This window comes from Sparus aurata, chromosome 22 (assembly GCF_900880675.1).
Source record: "Sparus aurata chromosome 22, fSpaAur1.1, whole genome shotgun sequence".
In the NCBI taxonomy this organism is placed as follows: domain Eukaryota; kingdom Metazoa; phylum Chordata; class Actinopteri; order Spariformes; family Sparidae; genus Sparus; species Sparus aurata.
This window is the reverse complement of record NC_044208.1, coordinates 20302014-20329314: the sequence shown is the minus strand read 5'-3', so window position 1 is coordinate 20329314 and position 27301 is coordinate 20302014. Positions and strand designations below refer to the sequence as shown.

Genomic DNA, 27301 nt, shown 5'->3' with positions numbered 1-27301 from the left:
TTTTTTATAAAAAGATATTGCTGATATCGCCTGAAAATCCATTTTGCAGCATTCCCCTCTCGTCTTTCACCAATAATTTTATTATGGCCTCCCTCTCCAAATGCCTCCCTCCATGCCTCACTCATTGTGAATCCTCTTAGAGCTGGATTATGGGACTAAGATGTCACCGCTGATAGGGAGAGAGGGACGGAGATGGAGAGAGAGAGAGAGAGAGAGAGAGAGAGAGTGGATGAGCCTGAGGCCAGCAGTGTAAGGTAGAGAGAGAGAGCGGCACAGGAAGGGAAGAAGAGAGGGAGAAGAAGACGATGGAGAGAACCCCTCGGCCTGAGATGGGCCGGGTATGGGGTAGAAGGTGGTCTGTAGCCGGGGTGAGTACACACAGACACACACCTTCTGCTCTGTTTGCTACATTTTGATCAGGATGTGTGTGTGAAGTTGGAAAACCTGAAGGCTGATATCTCCCTCCTAATTCAGTTTGGCTTCATGAGCAGGTGGCACGTGCCAAGCTTATGTGTGTGTGAGTGTGTGTGTGACTGTGTTTGATTCAGCTACCTGAGGACAATAATGTAACAGACCGAGGGGATCACCTTCCGCCTAATTCATCTAATTCTGAAAAGTATACATCCTATTAGTTGCACTGAGACGAAGGTGTGTGTGTGTGACGTAGGCGTAGGGCTGCAACTATCAATCGATGAGCTGCCAACGAGAGATTGATCACCAAATTCTCTGATTCCAGCTCCTTAAAGCAACATTATGTCACTTTTTCACCTCAAAGCCATGTTGATGGGACAGTGTCTTGTAGCAGTGTGAATGGTGTCTCTGTCTCTAAAGGGCCACTCCGCGCTGCCATCGGATCACAGCGTTGCAGACGTGTTTACTTCAACATGCAAGTTTTCAACACACAGCATTGGAATGACGCAATGAGTTTTGTTTGTAGTGAGCACCTTGAATAGTTGTTTCGGAAAAGGAGGTCCAAATTGATCTGATTCCAGCATCTAAAATGTGAATATTTTCCGGTTTCTTTACACCTCTGTCACAGTGGACTGAATGTCTTTGGGTTGTGGAGAAAACAAGATGTTTGAGGATGTCATCTGGGGCTTTTGGAAGGACCATTTTTACACAAAGTACACTCCTAATTGATTAATCTTGAAAACAATCAACAGTTTGATTAACAATGAAAATGATCGTTAGCCTATACAGAGATGCAGACGTGAGTCATTGTTTTGATGACTTGCAACTTGATTTGAGAGGAGATAAGTGACTCGAGACTTGACTTTGACTTTGAAATTAAAGATTTGTGAGTGGATTGGACCTGAGACATGATGACTAAAATGACTTGTCCATGTTTGTTTGATGTTTGCAGTCAATTTTTAAAGTGGTTTTTAGTCTTGCTGTTGTATGCCACTGTTTAACAAGTTATGGGGAGGGAATATTTTGTTTGAACGAGTAAATAAGCCTTAACAATGTTATTTATTTCTTATCTGATTACATTTATTTCACTCTATATAAATAATTGAGCAGGTTGGACAAAATGGACAATAATTTCTTTTTTAGAGACGGAGTAATATCTTCACTGCAGGTAAGACGGGTTTATCTTGGGTGGGAATAAAAGGCGACTTGACTTGGCTTAACTAAGGAATTGACTTGACTAGACCTGTGACCTTTGGCCTGACCTGCCTAAGAGAGAATGACTCAGGACTTGCTTTGGACTCGACATGTCTGATGTAAGAGACAGAAAGAACATGACTCTGTGTGCTCGAAGGTGTCTTAATGGTTTGCTTAATCAGATAACATGAGCATGATACATTATTTTTGTCTTGTAGGAAGAGCCAGCAGAGCCTCGCATGGTGCAGCACACCCTCCAGTGTTCCAATCACAAGGCGGGGACAGAGTAACCGGGCAGCAGCCATGTCTCTTCTGCCCTTAACCAACCCTCCCGGCTGGAGTGTGTGCTCTGCGCTCTGTATCCTCATCATGTTGCTTCCAGAGGCCAAAGCAGTCAACCTGGACACTACGAATCAGCACAATGGCGGAGGATCCCAGTGTGGAGAGTACAGTAACCAGGTAGTTTACTGTAAATGGCCAGAAAATGATGCCACAGGAGAGCTGCTTCGACCTTTTACTCCAGAGATGTGTCAGCTCTGGGACAGAGCCTCTCAGCTCTGCTGTGATCACAATAATGTTCCGTCTCCCTCCACAGTTACAGTTGTGTAAAAGTTACTCTGTTAATGTAACGCTTGGTTAGGAATCCATCATTTAACCCGTAGGACAGCAGCGGTGGAAGAAGTACTCTGGAGTCAACCACAATTAAGATATACTTCATGACATATAAAATTCCAGTGAAAGTACTGATATATATTAATATACTGATACATTATCGTTTATTCTATTATTAGATAGTAAATACTAATTTATCAAGTAGAATAATGCTGTTGCAGCTAGTTTATCCACTTTAGATACTTCAATAGTTTAGTCGAGGGGTTCCCAACGTAGGCGTCAGTCCCCTTCACACAAGATAACTATGAGGGGTCTACATATAATGAATGCACTTAGAAAGAAGAAAAACTTTATTCAAGAAAAACAAGATGCCCTGTTTTGATTTGATCAGCTGTCAGGAGCAAATATCTCTGGAAAGAGTCAACAGACACACCAGCATCTCTGTGAGGCTGCAGACACAGTGGTGCTTTGAGCTAAATGATAGTGACAATGCAAATATGCTCAGGGTTTGGTCAGATGACTGCGAGGTTCAGGAGGCTCAGTGTCTGCCACCAGAGTGCGAATGTGTGGAAGCTGACTTGTTGGACAGCAAGATGAGTGTACCTGTACTGCACACACTACAGTACAGGTGTAGTGCTCCTCATCTACAACATGTGGGATGATGTTTCTTTTGTGTATGTTTTTGTTGCCACGTGGACGACTTCACTCTTGTAATACAGGAGGAGCACTTACTAAAAATGTTCATCTCCCATTTGAATGAAAATAGAGCACTGGTTACCATGTAGAAAGAAAAATATGAATTTCTAGAGTTTTAAAACTGCCATATGTCGAAAGGTGCATTAAAATGTAAAGAAGAAATCCTTGACAACGTAACTATAATCTAATCGCACATTTCTTTTCTTTTTTTCAAATGTTACTTGGGCTGAACAAACGGTGGCGTTACAGGAAAAGTCAAAGAGGCAGTCAGATTCATCCTGTGGGAAATATTCATGTCTGCACAAATTGCCATTGCCAGCAGAATGATAATTTGGAAGGATATAAGTATTGTTTACAAAAACTGGAATGATTAATTAGTACCTGTGCTATTCAGTAATTACTGATTATATCAGATTCAGGACTAACTCAGGGTCAAAATGAAGTGTTGTTTTTGATGTAAAGGATAACATCAGCATGTGGCGGTTTGTTGCTGCAGTTATTTTTTAAATCTTTGAAGAACAATCTATTGGAGGCCCTAGTTATTTAATCCGACTTATGCCTATTGATGGAAAGATGTATTCCTATTACCAGACAGACCTGCAAGTCATGGGTCGCTCAAGAAGCCCTATTTTCATAAAATTCTCCTCCATCTCACAGATGATGGAGGACGGCATGTGCCGGCTGGTGGCCACGCTGCCACAGCTGGACGAGCAGAGGTGCCCCGACATGTTCCGCTGCACGGAGGAGGTCTCCTACTGGCTGCACGAGAACGAGGAGAGGAAGCAGCAGATCGCGGCGCTGAAGGAGACCATCTCCACGCTGCAGGAGGAGCTGAGGAACCACCGGCACCGCATCAAAGTCCTCGAGCTGCAGGTGAGACCTCATGGTGACTGAGCAGACCCCGGCAACAATCCTGTCAACCACTTTGAGCGTTTGCCTCGGTCCAGGGGGAGATCACTGGGATATTATAACAATGTGACGTCATCGTCTTCCTCCAGACATGTGACAGAACTCAGTAGATGAATTGTGCTCTTGTTTGCTCCTCTGTGGCGTCAAATCTAACTTTTCAAAGCAAGACATCAAAAGAAAAACCTACTTTTTTCCCCTTGTATTTCCTCTGCTCAGCATCATTCAGTCGAACCAGCATGAATATTTGATCAAACAAGTCTTGAACGTGGTTTGATTTAACATCCACAGGAGTCACCTTTGCTAAAAAAAAAAAAAAAAAAACATGTGAATGCCCTGACTGGCTGGCTGTAAAAGATTGGGATTTGCATTTTTTTTTTTCAAACACTCTGATAAAAAACACTGTTTTGACACAGGAAACACATCAGCGTTAATTGCACACTCAGTGCTGCACTGTAACGTGGTTGCTTGGTCATCAAGCCTGCTTCACCCCCCCCCCCCCTCCAGCATGTCCTTGACCTTAGCCACTAACAGGATTAGCCTCCTACTCCTCCACGTGCCGCTTCATGCGTCTCAAGCGGTGAGCCAATACAAACTACTCTCAGCTGGATGTGTCGCTGGCCAAAGGTGGCGGTGGGAGGAGTTCAGGTGTTGTGTTTGTTGACATGAGGACAGGAGGCAGGGGTTATGGGAGTTAGTGTTATCCTCCATGTCCAGGCTAGGAATAGACCACATCGTGAAGTCTGGATTTATGTTTTAGTACTTTTTGTGCGGAGAGCGCAGGGAGACGTCGCATGTTGGAGTTTTAGTGTGGGTGCAGATGGATGAATAAACTCAGCTGGCAGTTAAAGGCCCAGAGTCTGTGGAGCTACAGATAACAGAAAAGAAGTGCAGCCAAGGGTTCAGCAAGGTTGTTCACCGTCAGTCTTTACGTATGCAACAGATCAGCAGCCGTGATGAAGTATTCAGATGTTTCACTTGAGTGAAAGACACTCATGCATTCAAAACCTTACTTTTACTTGAGTGAGAGTACAAAAGCATCAAATCAGCACCAACATTTACAGAAAGTCTTTGTTGTGCAGAATGGCCCATTTCATTCATGTCATTTCATTTATTGTATCATACACATCTCACTATTGGATAATAACTAATGATTCCTAATGTTAATGTAGCAGCTGACACACTTGGAGCATGTTCTACTAATTTCAAATACTGCTGGGAAGTTTCACATATGATAATCTATTATATTTCAAGAATTGATTTACATTTTGTATTGATAATCTGAATCTGTAGTAAGTACCTAAAGCTATCAAATAACTGTGTTGGAGTAAAAAGTTGAGTATTTGCGTCCAAGTGTGAAGAAGCATTAAATGTAAATATTCAAGTTAAGTACAAGAAGCTTAAAATTGTACTTTAAGCTACTAGGAACCTTTATGTTTGGTTGATTCTGGCCCCTGTGGACAAATAATGATGATGATGATGATGATGATGATGATGATGATGAAACAATGCAAACTTTGTCACCAGACTACAGGGTGGCTTCTTTCCTTGGGCCTTGATCGTCAAAAAATGTTTTATCCTATACAGATAAGTCCTAAACTGACCCGTTGACAGTCATTAAAAATAAATACGATGCACAAATAGCCATTCTGGACTGTTAAATAACCACTTAAGAGTTCCTTGTTGAACGTTAAAGTGTATGTAGTTGGATTCCACCAGTGAATATGAGCATAACAAAGTGTGACGGGCAGGGAAAGGGAGTGAAATGCTGCAATGCACCACTGTGCAAAACATAAAGCAGCTCAGAGAACTGAAGGAAAGCAGAATTGATCTCTCTGCGCATGTTTCTGTCCTTGAAAAGCCAAAATGTGAGACTTTCACACAAAACACAAGAAATAATTCAACCCGTTCTCATACTTTATGTTTACCCCTTGTTCAACTTCCGTTCGATATTGCAGTATCTTAAAATCTGCCACTGTTCTTCTTATTAATGATGAATGATAATATTATTTCACCGAAACTGTTGATGATTGATGTGTATTTAAATGTATGTCGTCAGAGTGAAGAGAGGATGCACTTGAACACCTCCTTGGAGCAGCGTTTCCATGAGATGGAGGTTCACTATGCTGAGGCCACCACCCTCCTGCACCTGCAGGGCACGCTGATCCTGGACCTCCAGGTACACCCATCATGAGGAGTACTATTTCACTTTATGAGTATAGGGCACGCGTGTGTGGATGAAGATATATAATCCTCTGTGTGCACTGGGTGGTCTCTGATTGTTTTGCATCTCTGTCCAGAGCCAACTCCACAATCTGACACTCTTGCTGGATAAAGTGAAAAGAAACCCCGGCTGCTTGATCAACATCGTCCGGCCCAACTCACTGATGAACGCTCAGGAGGCTCTGCACCCGGGTACTCCCCTTCAGAAACATGCAGTACATGTAATCTAACAGCAGAGGGCACCAGACTCCTATTGGTGACTCCAACTCAGCTGACTCCTCTCTCATGTTTTCAGAGATCCAGCATGTGAGGAACTGTCCCATTGACTGTGCCTCCATCTACTACAATGGAGTGAGGAGATCAGGTCTCTACACTGTGGTGCCATCGCTGGCCGGCTTGCCTGTGGAGGTCTACTGCGATATGGACACGGATGGTGAGTCAGGGGAGAAGTTGTGTTGGCTTGGATGGAGGAGCACCTACTCCAGGTGTGCTGCAGCATCTGTATCCCAGATAAGAAACAAGATGCTTTCCCCTCCCTTACCTTTTCCCTTCAGGTGGTGGCTGGACGGTGATCCAGCGGCGTGTTGACGGCTCTGTGAGCTTCGACCGCAGCTGGAGGGAGTACAAGGATGGATTCGGCGACCTGCACTCGGAGTTCTGGCTGGGCAACGAACACATACATGAGCTGAGCACCCAGGGAGACTACAGCCTCCGCATCCACCTGGAGGACTGGAGCAACAAGCACAAACACGCCCTCTACCAGAGCTTCAGGTCGCTGTCATGCACCAGTTGGCAAAAAAAACACATGCACAACCAGCTGTATCTCTTGTATAATTCCCTGCTGTTCTTCCTCCTGCAGTGTGGAAGATGAGGAGCATCAGTACCGCCTCCATGTGTCAGGCTTCAGCGGGACGGCGCAGGACTCTTTCAGCTGGTACCACAACAAGCAGGGCTTCAGCACCCCTGACAGTGGCAACATCTGCGCAGAGATCTCCCACGGCGGCTGGTGGTACAACCAGTGCTTCTACGCCAACCTCAATGGCGTCTACTACAGGGTAAGTGCACACAGACAACTCACACAGACAACTCTTCAGTTGGGGTTAGGGTTAGGGTTAGCCTAACCTTAACCCTAACCCTTCTTTCTGAAATCATGAGTGTTCACCACTTTCTGATCCTGCAGGGAGGCCACTACACCCCTAAAGGCCGGGGGCCGCTGGGTCCTGATGGCATCGTTTGGTACTCCTGGAAAGACTCTGACTATTACTCCCTGCGCAAAGTCAGCATGATGATCCGGCCACGCAGCTTCAGAACCCGTCTGTCACCCTGAACACACCGGTGATGATGACATCCAGTGGTGTCTGACAGAGCTCATCAGGAAGGAAGCAAATGACTGTTTCTGTTGAGAGTGAACCTACACACCGACCTGGAAGTTGGAGAGAACTTAGGGAACTCAATGTTCTTGAAACCGTGGACTCATGTATATTCTCCAAAAACACTTTATACTGTAGAGTTCCTTTTTGGGACATTTTTCATTCAGTCCGTTGGAAGAGAGTTCTTCCTCATTTTCTACGTCTATTTTGTATCTTTTAGTTTGATACTTTGGCACACACTGTTAGCAACCCAGCCAAAATTCTATCTATTCTGTAACATTTTATTGAAATTAAAAGTGTTTTAATTAGAAATGGGATGATACAAGATATCAAGGGTCGTGATATGAAACCTTCAGGATAAGGTGATCATGATGAATTTCCTCCCATTTGTGACTTCCAATAAGCTGTCTAGCCCATAGTACAGTCCTTTATTGATGTCCTGATTTATTTTGTTAAATTGGATGTGTGGAAATTTGAGAAAAAACAATAATAATATAACCGCCCAGCATTTATGCAGAGGGAACCTTATGATTTATGATTTACACTGTAATCAAGGTCCACTGAAGAAGATGTGTCCCCATCTGTGATGCAATAAAATTATTTGTTTCTGAGCAAAATGTAAGGTAAAGTGATTCCAGTCTGTTCGACAGCTTCACAGAAACGATCATCTTCTCACCCCGGTGCTGATCAAAAGTAAGGTGAGGTTTCCACAAATCTTTTCTGGAGCTTCACATCAAAACTAGATCTCAGTATTCTCTTATACAGCTTAAGTTTATGGGGACTTGTTTTAAAAATGTAAAAAACAACAACAACAATGATCAGCTATTTTTCTCTCAAACTGTCTACTTCAGCACATGATCATTAAAAACATAAAGTATATAGTGAATCCACATATTTTGGATAACTCTGACATGAAGTTTTCAGTTAATTTAAGTCAGAACATTTAAAAAAAATCCCACTTAATTGTATCAGACATAATAATCCTAAACTCTACAGTCTCATTCTATGGTCAAGTGGAGAACATGTGCCATATGATGACTGTGTATTCACACATACTGTACGGATCACCCACTAAACACAATGTTAAGGAACTGTGACATGAAGGACACTATGGTGATTCATATGAGGACACTTTAGGATCTGTAAAAAACGAATATTTCTGACTGACAGGTGGAAATCAGAGATAACGCTTATCACTCTTATCAGACATCACACACATACTGCTGTTTATCTGAGGCATCAGTAAGTGTTACTTACATTCAAATTACCTTCACACATGGGTTTCCACTGACCTTTAGCCTATTGGCAAGTTCGTGTCAACATAGCAGGCCTGCGTCGAGCAGAAGACCATTTAAAAAAAAAAGTAAATAAAGGTGCAGGTTTGTAATCCTTTCACTTTAAACTCTTATCCAGCCTGCTAATAAAACAATCAAAGTGTTTCTGAGGCTTAGTGTGGAAGCATTTTATTGCAAAAGATTTGTATTTAATTATAAAATGAGCCCTACTTGGCTCCAGTGACGGCTGAAAAACCACACTGGAACACCATACATTCAAAATTAACTAACAAACACGAGAATGAAAGCACTGTCTGGTGTTTCAGATCTCCTCGCCTGGCTGCTTCATGTGGCCCAAACATCCAGCTGCACCTGATGGGGGCCAGAGATGAATGTGGGGTAAAAGGGCTCTTTCACCTCCTCCACAAACACACTCTTTGACCTCTTCGCACAGACTGCCGACTCATTCTCATTCCTGTGCATCTCTATGCAAGAATCTGCTAAAGCGAATAAGGGCTTTACTGTGAGCGCATCGCGTGTTGTGCGCCATGCAGGGAACAAGACAAGGTTTCATTCAAACACACACAGAGAAACAGAACAACCCCACTGAGTACAAATCATTGTTTAATAAATCAAACAGAATTTCTGCTTCTCTTTGAGTTACACTGTATTGCAAATACTTCTATACATAAAATAGTATCTCAATGACAAGAAGCACCTGATAGGTCTGATAGAATATATATTTATATATGTATATTTTTTTCATGTATCAAGTGATAAGAAAACAAAGAGTGAAAAAAAGATTAGAGGCTGATTGGAAACTGGGCGTGAAAAAGCAAAACTGCGTACGTGACAATCTGTGACTCCATCACAAACCCTTCTCATTAGTACAGACCTTCATATAAAAACACCGCAGGGAAAAATATTCTTCAGTAGAACTGGGAGAAAGTGTTTGTGTTTGGCACCGCCTGCAGGGAGGTATTCCTTCAGCAACGCTTTAAAAAAAACAATCCACCACAACTTCACTATTCATTATCCCGCTTATTTTTTTCTCCCTGCAAATGTAAACTGCCGTGTCATGGTACGCAGGCGGGGAGGGGGGGTGACTTAGGCAACCATTTCTTTTTTATCCCTCGAAGGGGCAAAGGCACGTGAGCGAGACAGGAAGGAGGTGGAGCTTCCTGTTAGCTTTTGAGGAAGTGCAGGATGAAAAGGGGGCGAGGGACTGCCAGCAGTGGACATACAGAGGACACACACTCTGCCTTTGCCAACTCTCACCGAGATTCGAGATCGGATTCATAAAGAAATGCCCCACTAAAGACGTCTTAATTGATCATTTAAATAGACCAAATGTAAAGCTCTGGTTAGAAATCAATCCCCGGCTATTGACAGAGAGGATGGCTTTGGTTTTCAGTGTGCAGACAGCAGGTTTGCAACACGTGTAAACCCCTTTTCAAAACTATTTATAACATGGAAAAATGAATCAAATGTTGCTTTAAAAATCAGCATTTCTAGTTTTTTGACTTACGCAATTTAGCAATTCATGCGCACAATCTGTGAGTCTGTGACGTTAACTTCCTGTGTCACAAGCTGCGGACCTTGGACAGAGGAAAGGGTGTGTGTAAATAGTGCGTTTTGTTCTGCCATCACGGCTGGCCCTAAAAAGACAAACAAACACACACACACGGGTGTCAAAGCCTTTTCAACAGCTGCACATTAACAGACTTTTGAAAGTCACAACGTGAACTGGAGCTGTTGGCATGAGCAGTGGAGGGAGAGATGAGGTGAGAGCACGACAGAGATAGAGAAGTGAAATTTAAATTAAAAGGGAGGGAAAAGACTGCAGTGTAAGCGAGAATATTTTGGATGTCGAGCTGGTTTTTCTCGTCTTGAAGTAGTGCGAGACCGAAGGCCGTTGCTTCTTTCACATCGTAGTGAACTGACTGTGTGCTTGCCTCAGCTTCTCAGCAATCTGTCAGTGACAAAGAGGAAAAGCAGAGGGTGGTCATGTGATGGTTGAGATAATGAGGCAACAAAAAAGTACAGACTCCAATTTACTGTGAGAGATGGCCGATAAAAATGTCTTTACCGTCTCGTAAAACTTGACTTGCTCCTCCAGGTACAACTGCATGACCCTGTTGTAGTCATAGATACGATTGCTATGGAAGTGGTTCATCTCAGCTGAGGGAGACAGAGGGGGGAGGGAACCGTGTGAGACAGACATCACGCTACAATAAACTCCACCGCCGACATGCTTCTGAGTGTGTGCGTTACCTTGTAATGCGTAAGACATGATGCTGACTCGTTTAGCCATGGTGACTTTGTCCTGAGGGGTGATTTTACTGGTTGCGACCAGCTTGTCGCCCTCCTTCACTTTGTCTATGGCTGCCTGCAACAACACAAGAGTCCTCAGTTACACTGTATGAAGACACAAGACCGTTTGACTCATCTGCTAAAATACAGTGTTTTAGCTTCTGTCTCTTTAAGACTTCAGCATAACACTTAAGCATTTACTTATCTTTTTGCATTCTATTTATTTTTTGGTTTTATTTGTTTTGTGGGGTTCTATTCTATTTATTTCAGTGTGTGAATATTAAGAATTAAAGGTTCACTGCTCTTTCAACAGGTGCACTTATGTCATCATTATTATGGCATAAATTAGTTGGAAAATGAGAATACTGTTTATCACAACTCTTTCTGGGACAGTACATCACCGGAAGAACATACTTTACTGTGTATGTGGTTACTGTGACAGGCCTAATATGGTAACTGTCAGATCAAAAGCAATCAGCTGTGCAAACAGGAAGTTACTGTAGCACCATTAGCTGTAAGATAAGATCCAAATATCACAGTTCAAGGGGCCAAACATATTAATTGTCACAGCCTTTTAAAAACGAATATATGCATGCACAGAGAAATATGTGTTTTAGAGTTGGGGGGTGTTAAAGAAGTCTGGTGTGATTGTTTAAATGTGTTACACATTAGCAATCTAATGTTACCTTGCGTTACATCTGGAAGTAACTTAATGTAAATGATGGTAGCAACTCATTTCTGAGTAAGAACTAGTTTGTATGGTGCAACTTTTCTCCAATTACTAATGCCACGTATGTCAATCGTGCGCACTCCCAAAAAAACTGCCCTTCTGAGTATTCAAACGAGACATCCCATCAAATGTGTTTTCTAGTAAACCAGTGCGTAACTATTTCCCGTTGTACCTTATGGACCCCAATGGTGTCCGGGAAGCACCCCAGAAGACCCTTATATTCATTGTTGGTCTCCATGAGGAAGTGGAGGTCTTTCCTGGGCTGTATAGGGAGCAAACGCAAGAGACAAGAAAGATTAATTTAACCTAAAAATGGAACAAAGTTACAGTTAATCCAAAACAGGAAACGGCACAGTGATCTGAAAGTGATACGAAAACACAAGGAAACATTACGTCACAGGAGTAACTTCTCAAAGTTTAATTTTAACACAACAGCTGAACTGGAACAGAGAAATGGAAGATTCGAGTTTATAAAAGTGTTGTTAACCTGCACTACATCTGGCTGTATATACACAACACAATACCTATTTTTCCCTTAAACCTCTAATTCATGAGGGGCGATCTGTCTAGAGACTCCCTCCACAGGTTAATATCACACTGCTCATTGCTAAACTAAAGGCAGCAATTCTACAGGATCACTGAGAGACGTTGTCTGGAGCAGCTCAAGCTTACCAGGCGAATCTTCCCTCTGGAAGCTGCCGGGGCATCAAAGTTTGATTTTTATTATTAAACACATGACCCACACTGATGGGGCTACACAGAATGATCAGTCAAATAGTAGGTCAAAATAAGACGCAGGAAACACGAGAGAGGTTTTCCTGTGGCTTCTTTCTTTACAGATACAGACGTCATGGTCAGGACGCCCGGGGTTCAAAGGGGTCATTAAAACACCACACGTAGGATGTAAACACTGGCTGCAAGCAGGAAATGATCACAGACAACTGTGAGATGTGATTATTGAGAGAGTGAACACACAATGTGGTTGATGAACCACACTCAGCTCAAGTCACAGCTCATGAAAAAAAGAAACAGAAGTGCAGTGCAGCAAACACCTCTGCCTGAAGACAGTGATATTAAAGTGTTACAACAGTCGTGTACCTACCTGCTCTGCCACCAGCTGAGCTATCTCCTCATACGTCTTGCCTGCTGCTGTCATGGCATCAGTCAGAGTTGACTCGCCTGCAGCAGGAAATGGATTCAATCATGTCATCACTGTTCCAGTACTAGTATCAAGTTGTTTCGAAACAGATTTCCAAATCATAAACTTCAGCGTAGTGAAATGCTTCCAAATCCATTATGATGACTCCAAGCTTTGATTACAGTAATCTTCTGAAGTTATTGAAAATAACATTTGATGTCACATTTGTATCCGTAGCCGCACCTTGGTATCCACTGCTGGTGAAGACGGAGGAGAGGTTTTGGAAGGCTTTGCCGATTCTCTGGTACTCTTTCGGCAAAGCTGTGAAGGGAGAGACAAGAGACGCACTGTGTGAATGACTTTTTTTCTTATGTTGACAAAACATGCAACATAAAGAAGCGTTATTTGATATAAACAGTCATTACACCCCGAAGTGAAGGTGTGGCCTGTGTGTGGTAAAACGTGTGTACGTACGGCCAGTGCATCTCTTCCAGTGCTCGTGGCCGACAGTGAGGATCTCCTTTACGCCGTCGTCCATGGATTTGGTAAACCTGCTGAACTGCTCACACTTCTGTTCCCTGTCATAAAACAAAACCACAGGCGGGTGAATGTACAGTCAAGCAGCCCCACTGATGCTTTCTGAGACATGTTTTTCTGTCTGTACTAATTCTGTCCAGCACCTGGTGTTTATCAATTGGATCTGTGTCCTTTGTAAATGTTTGCATAAAGTTAGATTAAACTCACACTTCGACAGGATCCAGGTCCGGCCCTTCAGGCTCTATCGTGGAGAAGATCATCACTCCAACCGTCTCGTCCTTCTCCGCTTTTCTCTTCCCTGTCTTCCAGTCCTGTGTCAATGTATCACTTTAATTAAGCGATTATGAAGTAATTACAAATCATCAGAACTATATGCAGCTTCTGTTATTTTACACATAGACCCAACTTTTGGGGAAATCGGGGGTTGTACAATCTTAAAAAGCAAAGGTCATTCTTTGATCAATCTGAAGGGAGAAGAAGTGGAGGAAGAACAGCGCACCTTCTCATCCTTGTAGGTGAGGAAAGTCTGGAATACTTCGCTGCAAGAAACAATTGGGTGCCTGCACATCCTGGTCATCCAGCCCTGCAACCGCTCCATACGCATTTTAATAAATTCTTCCTCAAATCGCCCTGGAAGAGACAAAAAGATATAAAGAGAGGACTTCATTTTCATCTCGCCATCAGCATATGTTTAACTGTTTGTCACAAAGTCAGACGCTTACCTGTCACCTGCTTGTCTGGTAAAGAGGGGATGGGGATGGCTGAGCCGAACTTGTCCAGCAGCCTCTCATACAGCCAGTCAAAGTGCTTGTATCTGTGATTGACCGGTCGGTTTGTGGTCTGCAAACGGATAACGTGAAGTTATAGACACTGTGAATCATATTAATAAGCAAAAATTATATGGAATACAGAATACTGACAGTGCTCCCGGACACTTACGCTGGGGACGATTTGGTACTCAATGTAGCTCTTGAGGCCGTACATCTTCGAGCCTTTCTTGGGATCGGCCACCACGCAGTCTAGCTGACTTTCTGGGTAAGACCACACCGGTCCAACTTCTCCCATCTGAGCAGAAAAACAATACGTTTAGAAACCTGCTACTCAGCATTGTATGATACAATCAAACGTAAGTTCATAATTCCAAAAAAAAGGAACTCTCTTCAAGCTGTACTCAAAAATACTATGGTAAGTTTCACATCTGCTCCTACAATAATTTGACAAGCAATTAACACTGCGTCTACCAGGAAATGTGCTGATGACGCATTTCTGCTTTCTTGTGTCATATTTTATTTAGTTCAGTCAGGTAGGTAAAATCACTGCACCAGGACAACTGACATTACAATCTGCATGCGTATTTAGAGATGACCTACATAGATTGGTAGCTTCTCTTTTCCTTTAGCGAGCTGCTTGCATAGGAGGTAGAGCTCTGGACCAGACTTGGAGAACCCAGGAAACCTGCTCAAAGAAAAGAAGGAGAAGAAAAGATTATGAAGTGATGGTCCTGATCGCTCTCTTTAACTATTCCACAGTCAGAGGACTTTGCGATTTCTTACTTGTTGAGGGATATTTTCATTGAAGTTGCATGAGCCCCTCCTCTCTGCATTGCTCCACTTTCTCCGGATTCTGACTCGGCATAACCTCCAGTCGACTTCATGTCATCCCACTCATCGTCCCACTCATCGTCCTCTGCTCCTGAGGGCGGATACATGTACACAGTGTTGTGTTCTTAAATCACAGGCACAGAAAGAATAAGGTCTGTTCTTCAACAGCTGAATGTGCAACGTGTAAATATACAAGAAGCAAACTGTAGGACTTGTGTGAGAATTCAGCTGCTGGGGGATATTAAAAAGGATTTTTATCAACCCTGTATATTAAACTAATTCTTAATTCTTTTGATAATTGATGTATTCTAGGAAGAGAAAATTACACGCTGCAGCCAGAGTTCGACTAATATTATCTCAACTAGATAATAACGGAAGAATATTTCAATATGACTGCAAAATGTCTGTTTCTTAATTTACGGTTTCTTATTTCATAAGAAGGAAAATACTGTGCTCAGGCTTACTCTGCAGCTCTAAACATCAAACTAAAAGAGATGTCTCTAGTTGCACTAGCTTGATAGAAAAACAGCCCTAACCAGAAACATTTAAATTCTGCATTTTGATGACATGCACCAGCAACAAACATATACACAGCATGCAACCCCTTGCTGAAAATAATGTTAATATCAACTCGTGAAGTTAAAGTGTGTTCAACATTGATGTGCTGCCAAAGCTCGAGTTTCCTATGAAAAACAGAACATGCATCGTTGTGTATAAACAATTTGTTGCATCTGTGAGTAAAGTTAAGTCAGTTTAATAATGAACTGTTAAAAAGTGGTTCTGATTAAAAAAAGAAAAAACTGAATTCTCATTCCTAAATGCTACCTGAAATAATGAATGTTTTGTATGTCTTGATTTTCCCCAACAGCTGTGCAATCTCAAAATGAGGTCTGAAAGCCAACTGATACAGTCCATAGGCTGTGAGGCAATATCACTGAGAGTGTGATTAAGACACCGGTGCCAGGCAGATCTCTGAATTCGGGCTCAAGCAATTACACACACAGAGACAGACAAACACACACAGACACACCGGCAAGTTAGGAAATCATGCATCAATCTGCATTTGAACTGGCCTACTAAACAAAAATGTACCAACCACATACAGTATTTGGTCAAAAGTGAAATAAGACATTCAGATTTTTGGACATTTTAGATTTCAGAGAAAACAGCAGGTTAAGTTTGCAAAGCTAGCTGGTGAGACAGCCACAGCTGTTCTTCGTTAGAGTTCAATTATACTTCTCTCTTTTCCTGTAACTGAACTAAATAGATTTTGATGATACAACATTCAGTTTGTTTTTCCATGTGAAATGATGTAGAAGCTAAATACAACCATGATGGAGAAACAAAAAAGTTACTTTGTGTAAAAGGTAGAGTTTAAAAGAATCTCTCTAAAAGGGGCCTTAAATCTCAAATGTATCTATTTTGTAGTAAAGACAAAACATTTGGAACCCAATTTTCTCAGCTTCATCCTGTCTTTAGTCACTGCTCTCTGATTTCTCAAGAGCAGACATGCCGTGAGAGAGAACTCAATTTCAATATGAAACTCATCATAAAACACTTAAGACCACAACCAAAGTCTCACAGATCGCCGTTTTCACATCGAGAATGCATGTAAACTACAATCAATCGTTTTAGTGTTAATACCGAGCTCCAAACTCAATGCCTCACACACATGCTTTGAAGAATGCAAATCATTTCCTGAAACTTAAATGCTGGTACGTCTCTTCATAAGCACTTATTGTCAGTCCACACACAAAAAAATCAAGCGATGCACAGGATACCTGTGTAATCGATAAGGTAGGGATACGGGTAGATGTCTTTGGCAAGAGAGAAAGAAAGGAAAAGTCTGTTAACTCCTCTCCTTGTCATTTATTCCCCCAGTTCTCTCTCTACAATAACAACTGGAGAATTTCAAAAACAGGTCAAGTAATAATTTGCCCGTCTGAGTCATGCGTGAGGCGAACTTTTCCACAGTCTGGGAAAAAAAAAAAAAAACAAGAGTCATGACTTGATTGTCCGGTCCACATGCTGGAGCATCTGTGTGGAGGGAGTGGCCAGACAGACTGAGAAGAGCCACATCTGGGACTCAAAAGTCCCTCATTAGACATTAAGCACATTTTTAAATGCTTATAAACTAAAGTCATCATCGTTCTTACGACCCAGACACGGCTCATAGTTGCCTATAATCTTACTCTTCTCACTGGATTGTGGTGCAAAAGCTCAACTGTTAAACTGAAAACACAGACTGTGGGATGCAGCAAATTGTATCACAAGAACCCAAAACAAGCATCCAAACAGAAAATTGTTCTGAAACCAGTGTGGGCCGTTATGAATGCACAACGCCATTTACATCCACATGATCCAACTGTGTCAATCATTTCATGTATTATGCTGGCTCATTCTTTGCTTTCCAGCCTAGCCCCGTCCACAGCAGCCACATACTCTATCAAGTCCTCACAATTATAGTTAAGTTATTAAATTATAGTTTAGTATGAAAAGTAAACCACCTGCAAACAGTTCAGCTCAACATAATGACACCGGTAGCTAAAAACAGTGTCTGACCATCCCGTGCTCGCAATCACATTAAGACATCACGATGTAGAGTCTCTGTGATCTCTGCATATAGTAACATCAGAAATCTGAGAATCAAATAGACTTAAATAATCCTATCAAATATTAAACAGCAAATAAATATAACAACTTGAAAGCAGAAGCACTTAATGAGTACACACATGCAGCATTGTCTTCATTTCCTGGTGTGAATTGCTCTGAGGTTTTGAATCGCGGCTGAGAACAATCACAAGAATGCAACTTTTTTTTTTTATGCATAGCACCAGATCAAAGGCAGCGATCAAACAATCAAAGCTTTTCCTTACCTGGACCCTGGTAAGCCTGCGGATGGCCCTGGGATGCAGCGCTCCAGGGGTCAGCAGCAGTCTTCCCAGTCTGGGTGCCCTCTGGGTTGGACGCCCAGTTGTTGTTGGAGCCCCCCGAGGGGTCCGCGTTCCACACCGACCACGGATCATTACCGTTACTCGCCTGGAAGAGACAAGAGAAAGAAAATGTGAGGGATGAAAGAGGAAGAGAAAGGGCGGCGAGGGAGAGGAGAGTCTGTTTAATGAGACGCTGACAGGAGTCTTAAAACAACATGCTTCTTCAAACACATGATGCGGTCCTGGCCTTGAACAGGGAATCCGTTAAGTTAAGACGAGCCAACTCGACTGTGACACTGTAGTTTGTAAATGTTGCTTTACACATGCAGTAACCACTAATGTCCAAATAATAAAACATCATATTTAAAGAAAAGCACATGCTTACAAACAAACATTATCATCCTAAAGCTCAGACAGACCATTTTATTTACAGCACTTAAAACTGCATGCCATGCTTGCAAAGCAGACATACTGTTTAGACAACCATGCAATACAGTGGATGTGTGTCTTTTGTAGGCTGCTGTTAGCTTAGTGCTAACTTGAACTAATGAATGGTCACACACCACATAATGCACATAGACATACAGAAAAGTACAGTAAATGAACTGGTGGCATCACAAAGACTTGCTGCAATGACAGACTGAGACAAGGGATGCATGATATCATTTGTGATTTAAGCCGATACCGTTTATTTCCCATTTTATTATTCTAAAAAGAAGTTCACAACCTGCTGTTTACTCACACCTGAGGGTAAGGTAGGGTAAGAGTCAATGAGAAACATTAATAATTAATCATCTGATTATCTAAATCTGAATCTGTCTTCCCCTGAAACTGTTAATCAAGTAATCATCCACACCATGTAGACATGTTTGGCTCTCTAGTCTACACTGCTTGGTGCTACCGAGGGCAACAGTTTGATGTCATGAGCATGACAACAGCCTGCTGTGCTGCTTCGTCTTCTTCTTTTTCTTCTTCCTCCTCTTCTTCCATCATCTCTATTCAGTGACTATAATTTCATTATCTGATTTATATATACCAATATAAGTTTCCCATTATCAGGCTGATAAATATCATGCATCCCTAATTGACACAATGAACACAGCAGTGCAGTGATGTGAAACATAATTTTCCAGCCCTTTCATTGCAAATATACAAGTAATATCTTATACAGCAGTAACTGAAATAAAAAAAATAAAAAAAAATCTGAAGATTATAAATGAAGTTATGATTATCTCCTGGAGTCAATGTTTCGTTTTTGTTCTGATGATTTGTCAGTGTGATTAGTCGTTTACATTCAAGATACTAGGATCTTTAAGTTTTTAAAGTTTCACATTGGTGCTGATTCAGAATCGTGATAAAGGGTGTGGGAGTCGATTGGCGTGTGTGTTTGTGTGTGACAGTGTGAGGTGAACAGAGAGGGTGAGATCATGCTGTCTGCAGGCAGTAAGAGTGGGACGGGGATTTTGCCATAGCAGACCAATCAAAATAGGAGCGGGCTTGGGGCGGAGCATGGGTTGAGGGTGGAGGGCCTGGTTTCATGCCACCCGGCCTCATCCACCCTCAAGTGGCAGTTACCTCATCAGGGGACGAAAGGTAGGGGGTAACTGGGGTGTCGGGGGTGTCCGGCTGGGGACTTAAGCCCCCAGCATCCACCTTGAGGGGAAAAGAAGGTGACATCATCACAAAGCGCCAGCAGTGAGGGTTTACACAGCAGGGGATGGGTTAAATCAAAGCTGGATGTAGCTGTGCTTGTGTGTGTGTGTGTGTGTGTGTGTGTGTGTGTGTGTGTGTGTGTGTGTGTGTGTGTGTGTGTGTGTGTGAGTATGTGAAAAGAGATACAGGGAGCTGACTGACTAATTTCCTGTCTCGACTCAAACACTTAGTGTGCCCAAATTTCTACTGATCCAGCAGTACACTCATATTCACAGAACTTCCTGCTTGCCAACGACAAAAGATTTTACTGCCCTATTTCCTCTTGGTTCTTACTTACTCGAGCTAAAACCTCCGACAGTTATAAATGACATGACCGCTGTGAATATCTCCCACAGCAGCTGCTCTCACTTCTGCATCTGTAGGATATGCACACCCTGAGTGAACGTCACTAAAACTCTGTGATCACTCACTTCTGCTTTTTGGCTCTTTGTTTGAAAAAATCACTCCAACACAAGCACATTTTGAGGGGGGGAATGGGAACACGGCAGGCGCTCTGTGCAGGGCACTATTGCAGGTATTCATACTTACTTCCCCAGGAATGGTCTGGGCAGCTGAATTTAGAGAAGTTATGGCTGTATATTATATGAATACTCTGACTAAAGGTCAATAAATAGGCAATAGTAAGGCATTTGATTTGATACCTGTATGAACTAAAGGTCCCATATTATGCTTATTTTCATACTTATTATCTATTATTTTGGATGCCTACTACAAAATGTTAATTTTATTTATTTATTTTTTATTATACTGTCCTTTGCTGCAGCACCTCTATTCACCCTCCGTCTGAATGCTCCATTTAAGTGCCCATCTCTTTCAGGCCCCTTCCCAAAAGGCCCAGTGAGCTCCGATTGGTCAGCTCTCACAGGACTGAGCAGGCACCACCCACTTTCTTTCCGCCTCCGCCCTTGCCATTGTTTTTGTAACTAGGCTGGGCTGTGGCCGAGGGCGATGACCTCACAACCTCATGTCCTGAAGGCTCGTTTGATCACACAGTTTCTGAATACGGGCTTTGTGCATTTCTCTGTGGATTAACTGTTTTGCTACCTTCACAGCATTTACATAGCAGCTAAGTCTGCTTGATAATCTAAAGAAATATCAAAATCTCACTTTTTATAATATGGGACCATTACAGAGTAAATTCAGTATATTCTTTAACCTGGACCCTATTTTCCCCCATCTGAGCAAGAGCGCTGCAGCTGCAGTCAGGAAACTGGCTACAATGTAATCCTTCAGGACGATTGTGCAGCTGACCTTCATTAGGTGAGTGCATTACCTGGCTTTGTGCAGGTGCTGATTGGGGAGCATAGGCATCAAAGATGGACAGGTCCGCAGTTGCAACATTTCCTACACTTGGAGTAGGTGCTGGGCCTCCAGCTGCTGGGAACGATGGAAATTGCTGACCAAACTAAAATAAAAAGATAAAAGACAGAGAGAGAGGGAGAACAGTTCCGTTAGGAGAACACCTCCAGATATTCCAGTGTGATTTAATGACATTTAAAGATGTTGTAATGTGATCGTGTTTCCTTGGTATTCCCTGGCTTTTCAAAGTGGGTTTGTAACTTTCCCTGTGTGATGGCACACACATTTTCACATTTAAATCTGCCAGTATGAAGATGCCACACTTATTTCTGCTGGCTTGCCTTTGCAGATCTTATTTTTTACCAGTGGGTGGCACTGAAATAGAAAGTAGCTGCATGAAAATCAGGCCGTGTCCTGGTGTTTTTCATGAGAAATTACATAAGCTATGAGTGCAATTGTCATCAGTGGAGTCTTGATGATTTGCAAACAGAATCAAAACAGTCTGGGGGCAGCTGGGAAGGTAACTTGAGGTCAGACAAACACACACATCCACACAAGCTTGTTTGCTAAGTAAGGCAGATGGAGAAAATCAACCTTCCTGTTGCACACAGCCACTACGTTGTTGGATGCTGTTTAGAGTGAGGCTAAACTATTGAACAGACTTCATAGACTTTACTTTTAATCCAGCTCTCTGTGTTTCTTTCTAAATGTCTTCAGAGTGAATCATATCCTCACGATGAAGTCAGAGCTGCTGGATTTGCTGGATCAAACTGAACACACATGCATACAAACACCCTAATCAGCAAAACCCTGAAGGAGGCACATCCTGTTGTGATTCTAGTTTGAGGCAAGAGACATTCAGAGCACCACAGTCTGCAGTCACTGCAGAAACATACCCTTGTAAATAATGACAATAAGAAAAGATAGAGCCACTGAGAGGGTGAAATGTTAAATATTTGGTCTCACTTTGATATAGACAGTACACGCTGTGCATCGTGACCTCAAAGCATGATAGCAGATGGTTTCGCGGCTTAATTTTCTGGGGTTAAACTTCAAATACTTGGTGGGATATGAGATGTAATCACCAACATAAACTCAGTGACTGTCGATCTTACCTCGATGTAGTCTTCTGGAACCAGTCCAACCTCCCCTCTGGAGTTCTGTGCTTCAATCCAGCCGCCTCCAATATTCTGAAACAGAGCGAGACCCAGAACAACATGTAAGCATAAATCACCTGACTTCAGACAGTAGTTGTCTGCGTCACATGGACAAGAAAGACACATTATAAGGACGTCTGAGAATGTGTTTAAGTGCATTGCAATTACCTGATTACTCTAAAATGTACATTTACACAGAGCTGGTCGATATTCAGATTTCTCAATTTGTTTCTGCAATATTTTTGACTGATGTTGCTGCCTAAATTTGGGGGGGATTTTCATTTAAGAGACATTTTGGTGGTAAGCTGTTGTGATGTCCCATATCCTCCCATATGGTGTGTGTTCATTTTTTACCCACTTCTGTCCCCTTGAAGGACAATAAAAGTCTGAACAGCACTGAAAATTTATAGTAGCTTGTGTTATTGTAACCGTGTTTGTTTTCATTTTTCACCACAATTAGAGAAAACAGCTTTCTCAATTACATGTCAGTTAAGGACTCAGGTCAGAGCGAAAGGCTGACAACAACCAGGTTACCCAAGTATCTGTAAACACACTGAAAGCTCCCAGGACAAATTCCTCCACAGTCAGTTTGTTTAGTGAGGAATAAAGATTCTGTTTCACTTATACAGTGGGTCCCGATTGGCTTAACGTCGACTTTGAGTAGAAAACTATGTAGGTCAGCACACAGTGAGTGACCTTTGAACTGTTGGTGACCAGCTATAATGACATCATGTTTACTCCCTCTCCTCTTTCCTTTTCGTCCTTCCTTCCTCCTTACATGTTTGTGACACTCGTGGTTCATAGACAACCTGAGATCACACACGGACTTCAATAGTCACATGGGCATTTCCATTTGAGGCAAAGCTAATATAGTTAAGTAACACTACAATTTTAGGCAGAAAATTCAATTCCTAAAAAAAGAAAAGTTAAAAATGCATTTCTTTTTTCCTCTTCCACAATGTCAGTCTGGTTTCTACCAGACTAATTATTGACCAGATTATGCATACAATCCAAATATGTACTTTAAATGACACACACAAAACTTAAACCAAATGAGGCAGTAAGTAGTGGTATCCTGCGTCTACCACCTGCACTCTGCAGAGGGGAGATAGGGATCAGAGCAACGATAAGATGACAAATTGATCAACATTTTGCCAACTATTTTATGAACAGATTTACAATCTTTTTTTTTTTTTTTCAAGTGACAAAGTCAAACATTTGCTGGTTCCAGCTTCCTTAAAAATTAGGATTTGCTCATCATTTATGTTGGTAAATGTACATTTTTGTGTTAATAAACAATCTAAAAATGGCACAACAATATTCCTCAAATGAAGTTCTAGTAGGGGTAAAAGGAAGGCAGAGGAGGAGTTCTGGTACAAATTTACCTGATTGGTGATGGTGACCGTCTCGCCTTCTTTCACTGTCAACTCGTTGTTTCCAGGCTCAGCAATGAAGTCATATAACACTTGTGCCTGTACACGATCAGGGGAAAAAAACACTTGTTATGAAGCCCGCACATGAACATATAGTTCCACATGTATGCTCAAGTGAATGCAGCAACTCATCCAATAGCGCTGTCAATATTTGTAATGTTGTGGGATGAAATCAAGGTGCAGGGAAACAGGCCAGACTAGTTCCCCTGGGTGTGATTTGCTGACTTGTCTAGGCACCAGTGTCAACCAACAACAAAGCCCAAAACCTACACGTCACCTGGGTCAGTTTAATACAGGAGCCTGTGGTTATTCTGACCCACATCTACTAATCGGCCTTCCCCCTTGGCCCCAGAGGCGCGCGCACACACACACACACACACACAAATATATGCATGAATGAGAGGTAACAAAGTGAAAACAATTCTAAAGATGATGTCATCTTTCACACACAGGTCACTTCATGCCTGATTTTCATACATTTGACTGTCTAATGTCACATGGATTGCCACTTGTTATCCAAAATAAGAGTCAAAGAGCTCGACTATCCACCCAACTTGCTCATTAACCTATGGAGGTGGAATGCAGGACTATTTGCACTTCCCTGAACAGAGATCTATTTTAGTGTTTGCCTGCCACCTCCCAGGAGTCATGGAAGCCTGCTGATGTTTCTAAACAGGAACTCATGAATGTTTCAGGACACAGCCTCCGCTCTGCCGGCTCGGTTATTATTTTTCATGGAGTGAAAACACTTTGCTTCCGTTTCAGTGTCTGCTTAGGCCAATGATGGTCCAGCCCTTTCCAATAGCATGGTCTGATATGCTGAGATGTTTTTTACATTTAAAATCCCCCTCCATCACAAAGTCTTTTACTCACAGAGAGGTGAAGTCAGACCCCTTCAGTTTGACCACCGTGGGACATTATTTCAAGGCGAAGGTGATGGTCATGTACACTGAGTGAGACGAATTAGTCGACTGTGCAGTTTCACACAAAACTAAAAGGTAATTCATTATCTTTTAAATGGGCAACCATCTTATGTGTCATCCATGGTCTCTTGCCACTGACTCAACGAGGCACACCGGAAGGGGCGGGACTTTGCCTCACTATTGTTGCTTTACACTGATGTTTTTACCTTTGACAGCTTGACACGATTTTGTGACATTGCAACTAGTTTGGAAGACATCTTTGCCCCCATACGCAAAACTGTAACCCGTAAACTTAAAACCTCCACTACATGTACACAACTCATTAAGTAAACAATATTTTTGAGGGGCACCGGAGCACCTTTCTCTACATTATAATCTTTATTAAAAAATTATTGATCAAATCTGGGCAACATAAAGCTCAGACAACAAAAAGCCTGATCTAGCCATGTTTTGTAAATTAGCATTTTGCAAGTGCAGCACCATTTTTACTGTTACGTACATCTCAAATAAATGAACTAAACGCAGCTGTGCATCGGTGCTGATATATCTGTGATGGGCCAATATCGGTTAATAATATCGACCATCGGATACATCAGTCAGGCCCTAAAAAATTGGTATTACAAGCACTGTCAAGACTAAAACACGAAGGTGGTAGTTGAAAACTCACTTTTTTCCTTTCATTATAATAGTAATACTCATAGTCTGCCTGTAACTCACATTATTGTACTGCTAATACTAAAACTAACTGTATAAATGAAGAGTACACACTGTAAATCAACCTCACTCACACATAAACTGTACTGAATGCACACGCGCCAAAGACTACATTTCCCAGCATTCCTCGGAGGCGGAGATGACCCGCACTGGAAAGGTAGTAAAATGTCACAAGACACTTTCTTAATGAGACACATTTTCCATGTACAGCAGCAAAGTAAACACTCGTGTCACATTCACGGTAATATAAACGTGTCGCTAGCCTCCAGCAGAAGCGTCTGAAGAAGAGTTTGTAAAATGTCCCTGACTCTTTAATGTGTCGCTTATCGAGTGAAGTGTTCACTGTGAAAACAAAATGCGAGACACTGTAACAAGTCCTCAAGCAGCATAATTCATGAAAACAGCAGCTGTCAGGTGAGAACTCGAGGAAGTTTAACAGACATGCTTGACGTTAACACAGCCTAGGAAGTGTTGTGCGACTTACCTTTACCGCCATTGTCGAAGCATTGATCAATCATTACAAAAACAGGCCCTGCGGTTTTCAGTTTTTCGAAATCCTCAGCTGGACATTTCCCCCGCTGCTTTACCAACTATAAAAAAAAACAAAAAAAAACGGAGTGAAGACAAACACGGTAACTTCCTCCCGGTGTAGAGCCGCACACTTTAACACATGAGTAAAAAAAACAGTTTGTCCACTTTAAAAACTAAAAAGCAGGCAGGAAGAGAGAGGCGCTGGAGAACAGAGTGGCTTCAGTGCGACTGCTGCAAGTTTTGAACCGCGCAGAGCTGCTGACAGCGCGGAGGGAGGGAGTGACCTGCACCGCGGAAAGAAACCGGAAAGGTAGCCTCCGTCCGATATGGGCCCCTCCAAGACGAGTAGCTCAAATCAAACAACGTGAAGGTAGAGATAGACCCTTTAAAACTAAAATGTAACACACGCAATGGGCAAAAATAAATAAATAAAAGATATTGAGAAACCTTTAAAAAAATCACTTGATAATTAATATTCTTAAAGTAATAATAGCCGCAATCAAAAGGTTGTCTATAAGAATAATAATTGAAAAAAAAATCTAATCAATCATCTATTTTATTTTTTATTATTTTACTGGTTATGAGGGTGTTTTCCAGCTACACTGAGAGGATCCTAGTACATTATAGTATTTTAAATTCTGAGGCCAAACAATGGTGAAACTTCCGGTGTGTGGGTTATTATTCCAGTCTCCTGGCAGCTACAGTCGTGTGTTTGCTGACAGCGTTGTTAACAGCTGGCTCCACTGCTAAAGGGAGTGACCCAGGGCCTGTTTATCAGGCTGAAGTCGGCCCCTGCTGGGCCCAGTGTGCTACTACAGTACAACAAAGATACTTCATGTCTCTGACGTCTCTGTGGGTCAGGGACAGATGCATCCATGTAAAGACTGCTGTCCAGGTTTATCCATCAAACCAAAACACAAGGACAAAACATATGACGTGTCAGTCTAATGATAATGTCTCTTTATTCTGTCCAGCTCACATATTTGACAACAAAGTGACAACAGGCCTGATTTTTAAAGAATATTTAGGCATGCTCTATGTTTATTTGCTCGCATCATAGATATTAAAAGGTAGCTGCAGTTTAAAGTTGAATTTCTTAAGGATAGATCTACATATTATACACATTAAAGTGTGTCCACAGGTCTTGCGGAGTAATACTGTATGAAAAAAGTAGTATAAAGTATTCTGTGGCTCCAGGGGAAGCGGCATGTAATCTAGAACAAGTTGCATTGTGGGTAATGTAGTCATTGGACTCATTACTTACAGTTTTAAAAAATGATGTTGACAGAAGAACCAGAGATATCACCTTTTTATTCTATGCTTTTCAAAACCTGGCGCCTACATTACCCACAATGCAACCCTTTTGAGTGGCATCAATGGAGGCAGTTTGTCAGATTTCACGCAGCTTCACCTGAAGCCACAAAAGGCTGCATATTATGTTTTCCACTTGTGCAGTTGTACTCTCAAAGACCTTGTAAACAGTTTTAGTGTGTGTGTGTTGAAGAGTCACACATCATTTTACACATTTTATTTATAAAATGTTAAAAGAAATTGTGAAAAGGTCTTGTCACAACTTCCCAGAGCACAAAGACT

At 42.0% G+C, this 27301-nt stretch overlaps 2 protein-coding genes across 3 annotated transcripts; one reads left to right on the top strand and one right to left on the bottom strand.

The window, feature by feature from the left end:
* The first annotated feature begins 255 nt into the window (after window positions 1-255).
* LOC115573714 (angiopoietin-related protein 7) lies at window positions 256-8019 on the top strand. The gene is made up of 9 exons (XM_030404611.1): window positions 256-368; window positions 1824-2064; window positions 3571-3786; window positions 5879-5998; window positions 6120-6234; window positions 6338-6475; window positions 6597-6813; window positions 6902-7097; window positions 7223-8019. The coding sequence occupies exons 2-9, from the start codon at window positions 1909-1911 to the stop codon at window positions 7367-7369; spliced, it is 1305 nt and encodes a 434-aa protein (XP_030260471.1). The 5' UTR covers window positions 256-368; window positions 1824-1908; the 3' UTR covers window positions 7370-8019.
* A 1273-nt stretch (window positions 8020-9292) lies between these two features.
* Window positions 9293-26016, bottom strand: snx9b (sorting nexin 9b). 2 transcript variants are annotated; one of them, XM_030405591.1, is made up of 19 exons: window positions 25662-26016; window positions 23493-23579; window positions 22066-22140; window positions 20925-21056; window positions 19514-19591; window positions 17882-18044; window positions 14958-15096; window positions 14775-14859; window positions 14344-14469; window positions 14127-14244; window positions 13904-14034; window positions 13612-13715; window positions 13342-13445; window positions 13111-13188; window positions 12832-12908; window positions 11902-11991; window positions 10961-11075; window positions 10776-10867; window positions 9293-10658 (listed from the first exon to the last, which is right to left on the bottom strand). In XM_030405591.1, the coding sequence occupies exons 1-19, from the start codon at window positions 25671-25673 to the stop codon at window positions 10611-10613; spliced, it is 1854 nt and encodes a 617-aa protein (XP_030261451.1). In that variant the 5' UTR covers window positions 25674-26016; the 3' UTR covers window positions 9293-10610. The 2 variants fall into 2 exon arrangements, with proteins under 2 accessions (XP_030261451.1, XP_030261453.1); XM_030405593.1 differs by lacking the exon at window positions 19514-19591 and having other exon boundaries at window positions 25662-26011.
* Between the last annotated feature and the right edge of the window lie 1285 nt (window positions 26017-27301).

Excerpts from the sequence above, each read along its gene's own strand:
- LOC115573714 (XM_030404611.1), top strand. The coding sequence starts at position 1,909 with ATGTCTCTTCTGCCCTTAACCAACCCTCCCGGCTGGAGTGTGTGCTCT. Across the intron at positions 3,787-5,878 it reads TCAAAGTCCTCGAGCTGCAG|AGTGAAGAGAGGATGCACTT; the intron begins GTGAGACCTCAT and ends GTATGTCGTCAG. Across the intron at positions 7,098-7,222 it reads TCAATGGCGTCTACTACAGG|GGAGGCCACTACACCCCTAA; the intron begins GTAAGTGCACAC and ends CTGATCCTGCAG.
- snx9b (XM_030405591.1), bottom strand. Across the intron at positions 13,716-13,903 it reads TCACCTACAAGGATGAGAAG|GACTGGAAGACAGGGAAGAG; the intron begins GTGCGCTGTTCT and ends ACATTGACACAG. Across the intron at positions 10,659-10,775 it reads AAGTCAAGTTTTACGAGACG|ATTGCTGAGAAGCTGAGGCA; the intron begins GTAAAGACATTT and ends TGTCACTGACAG.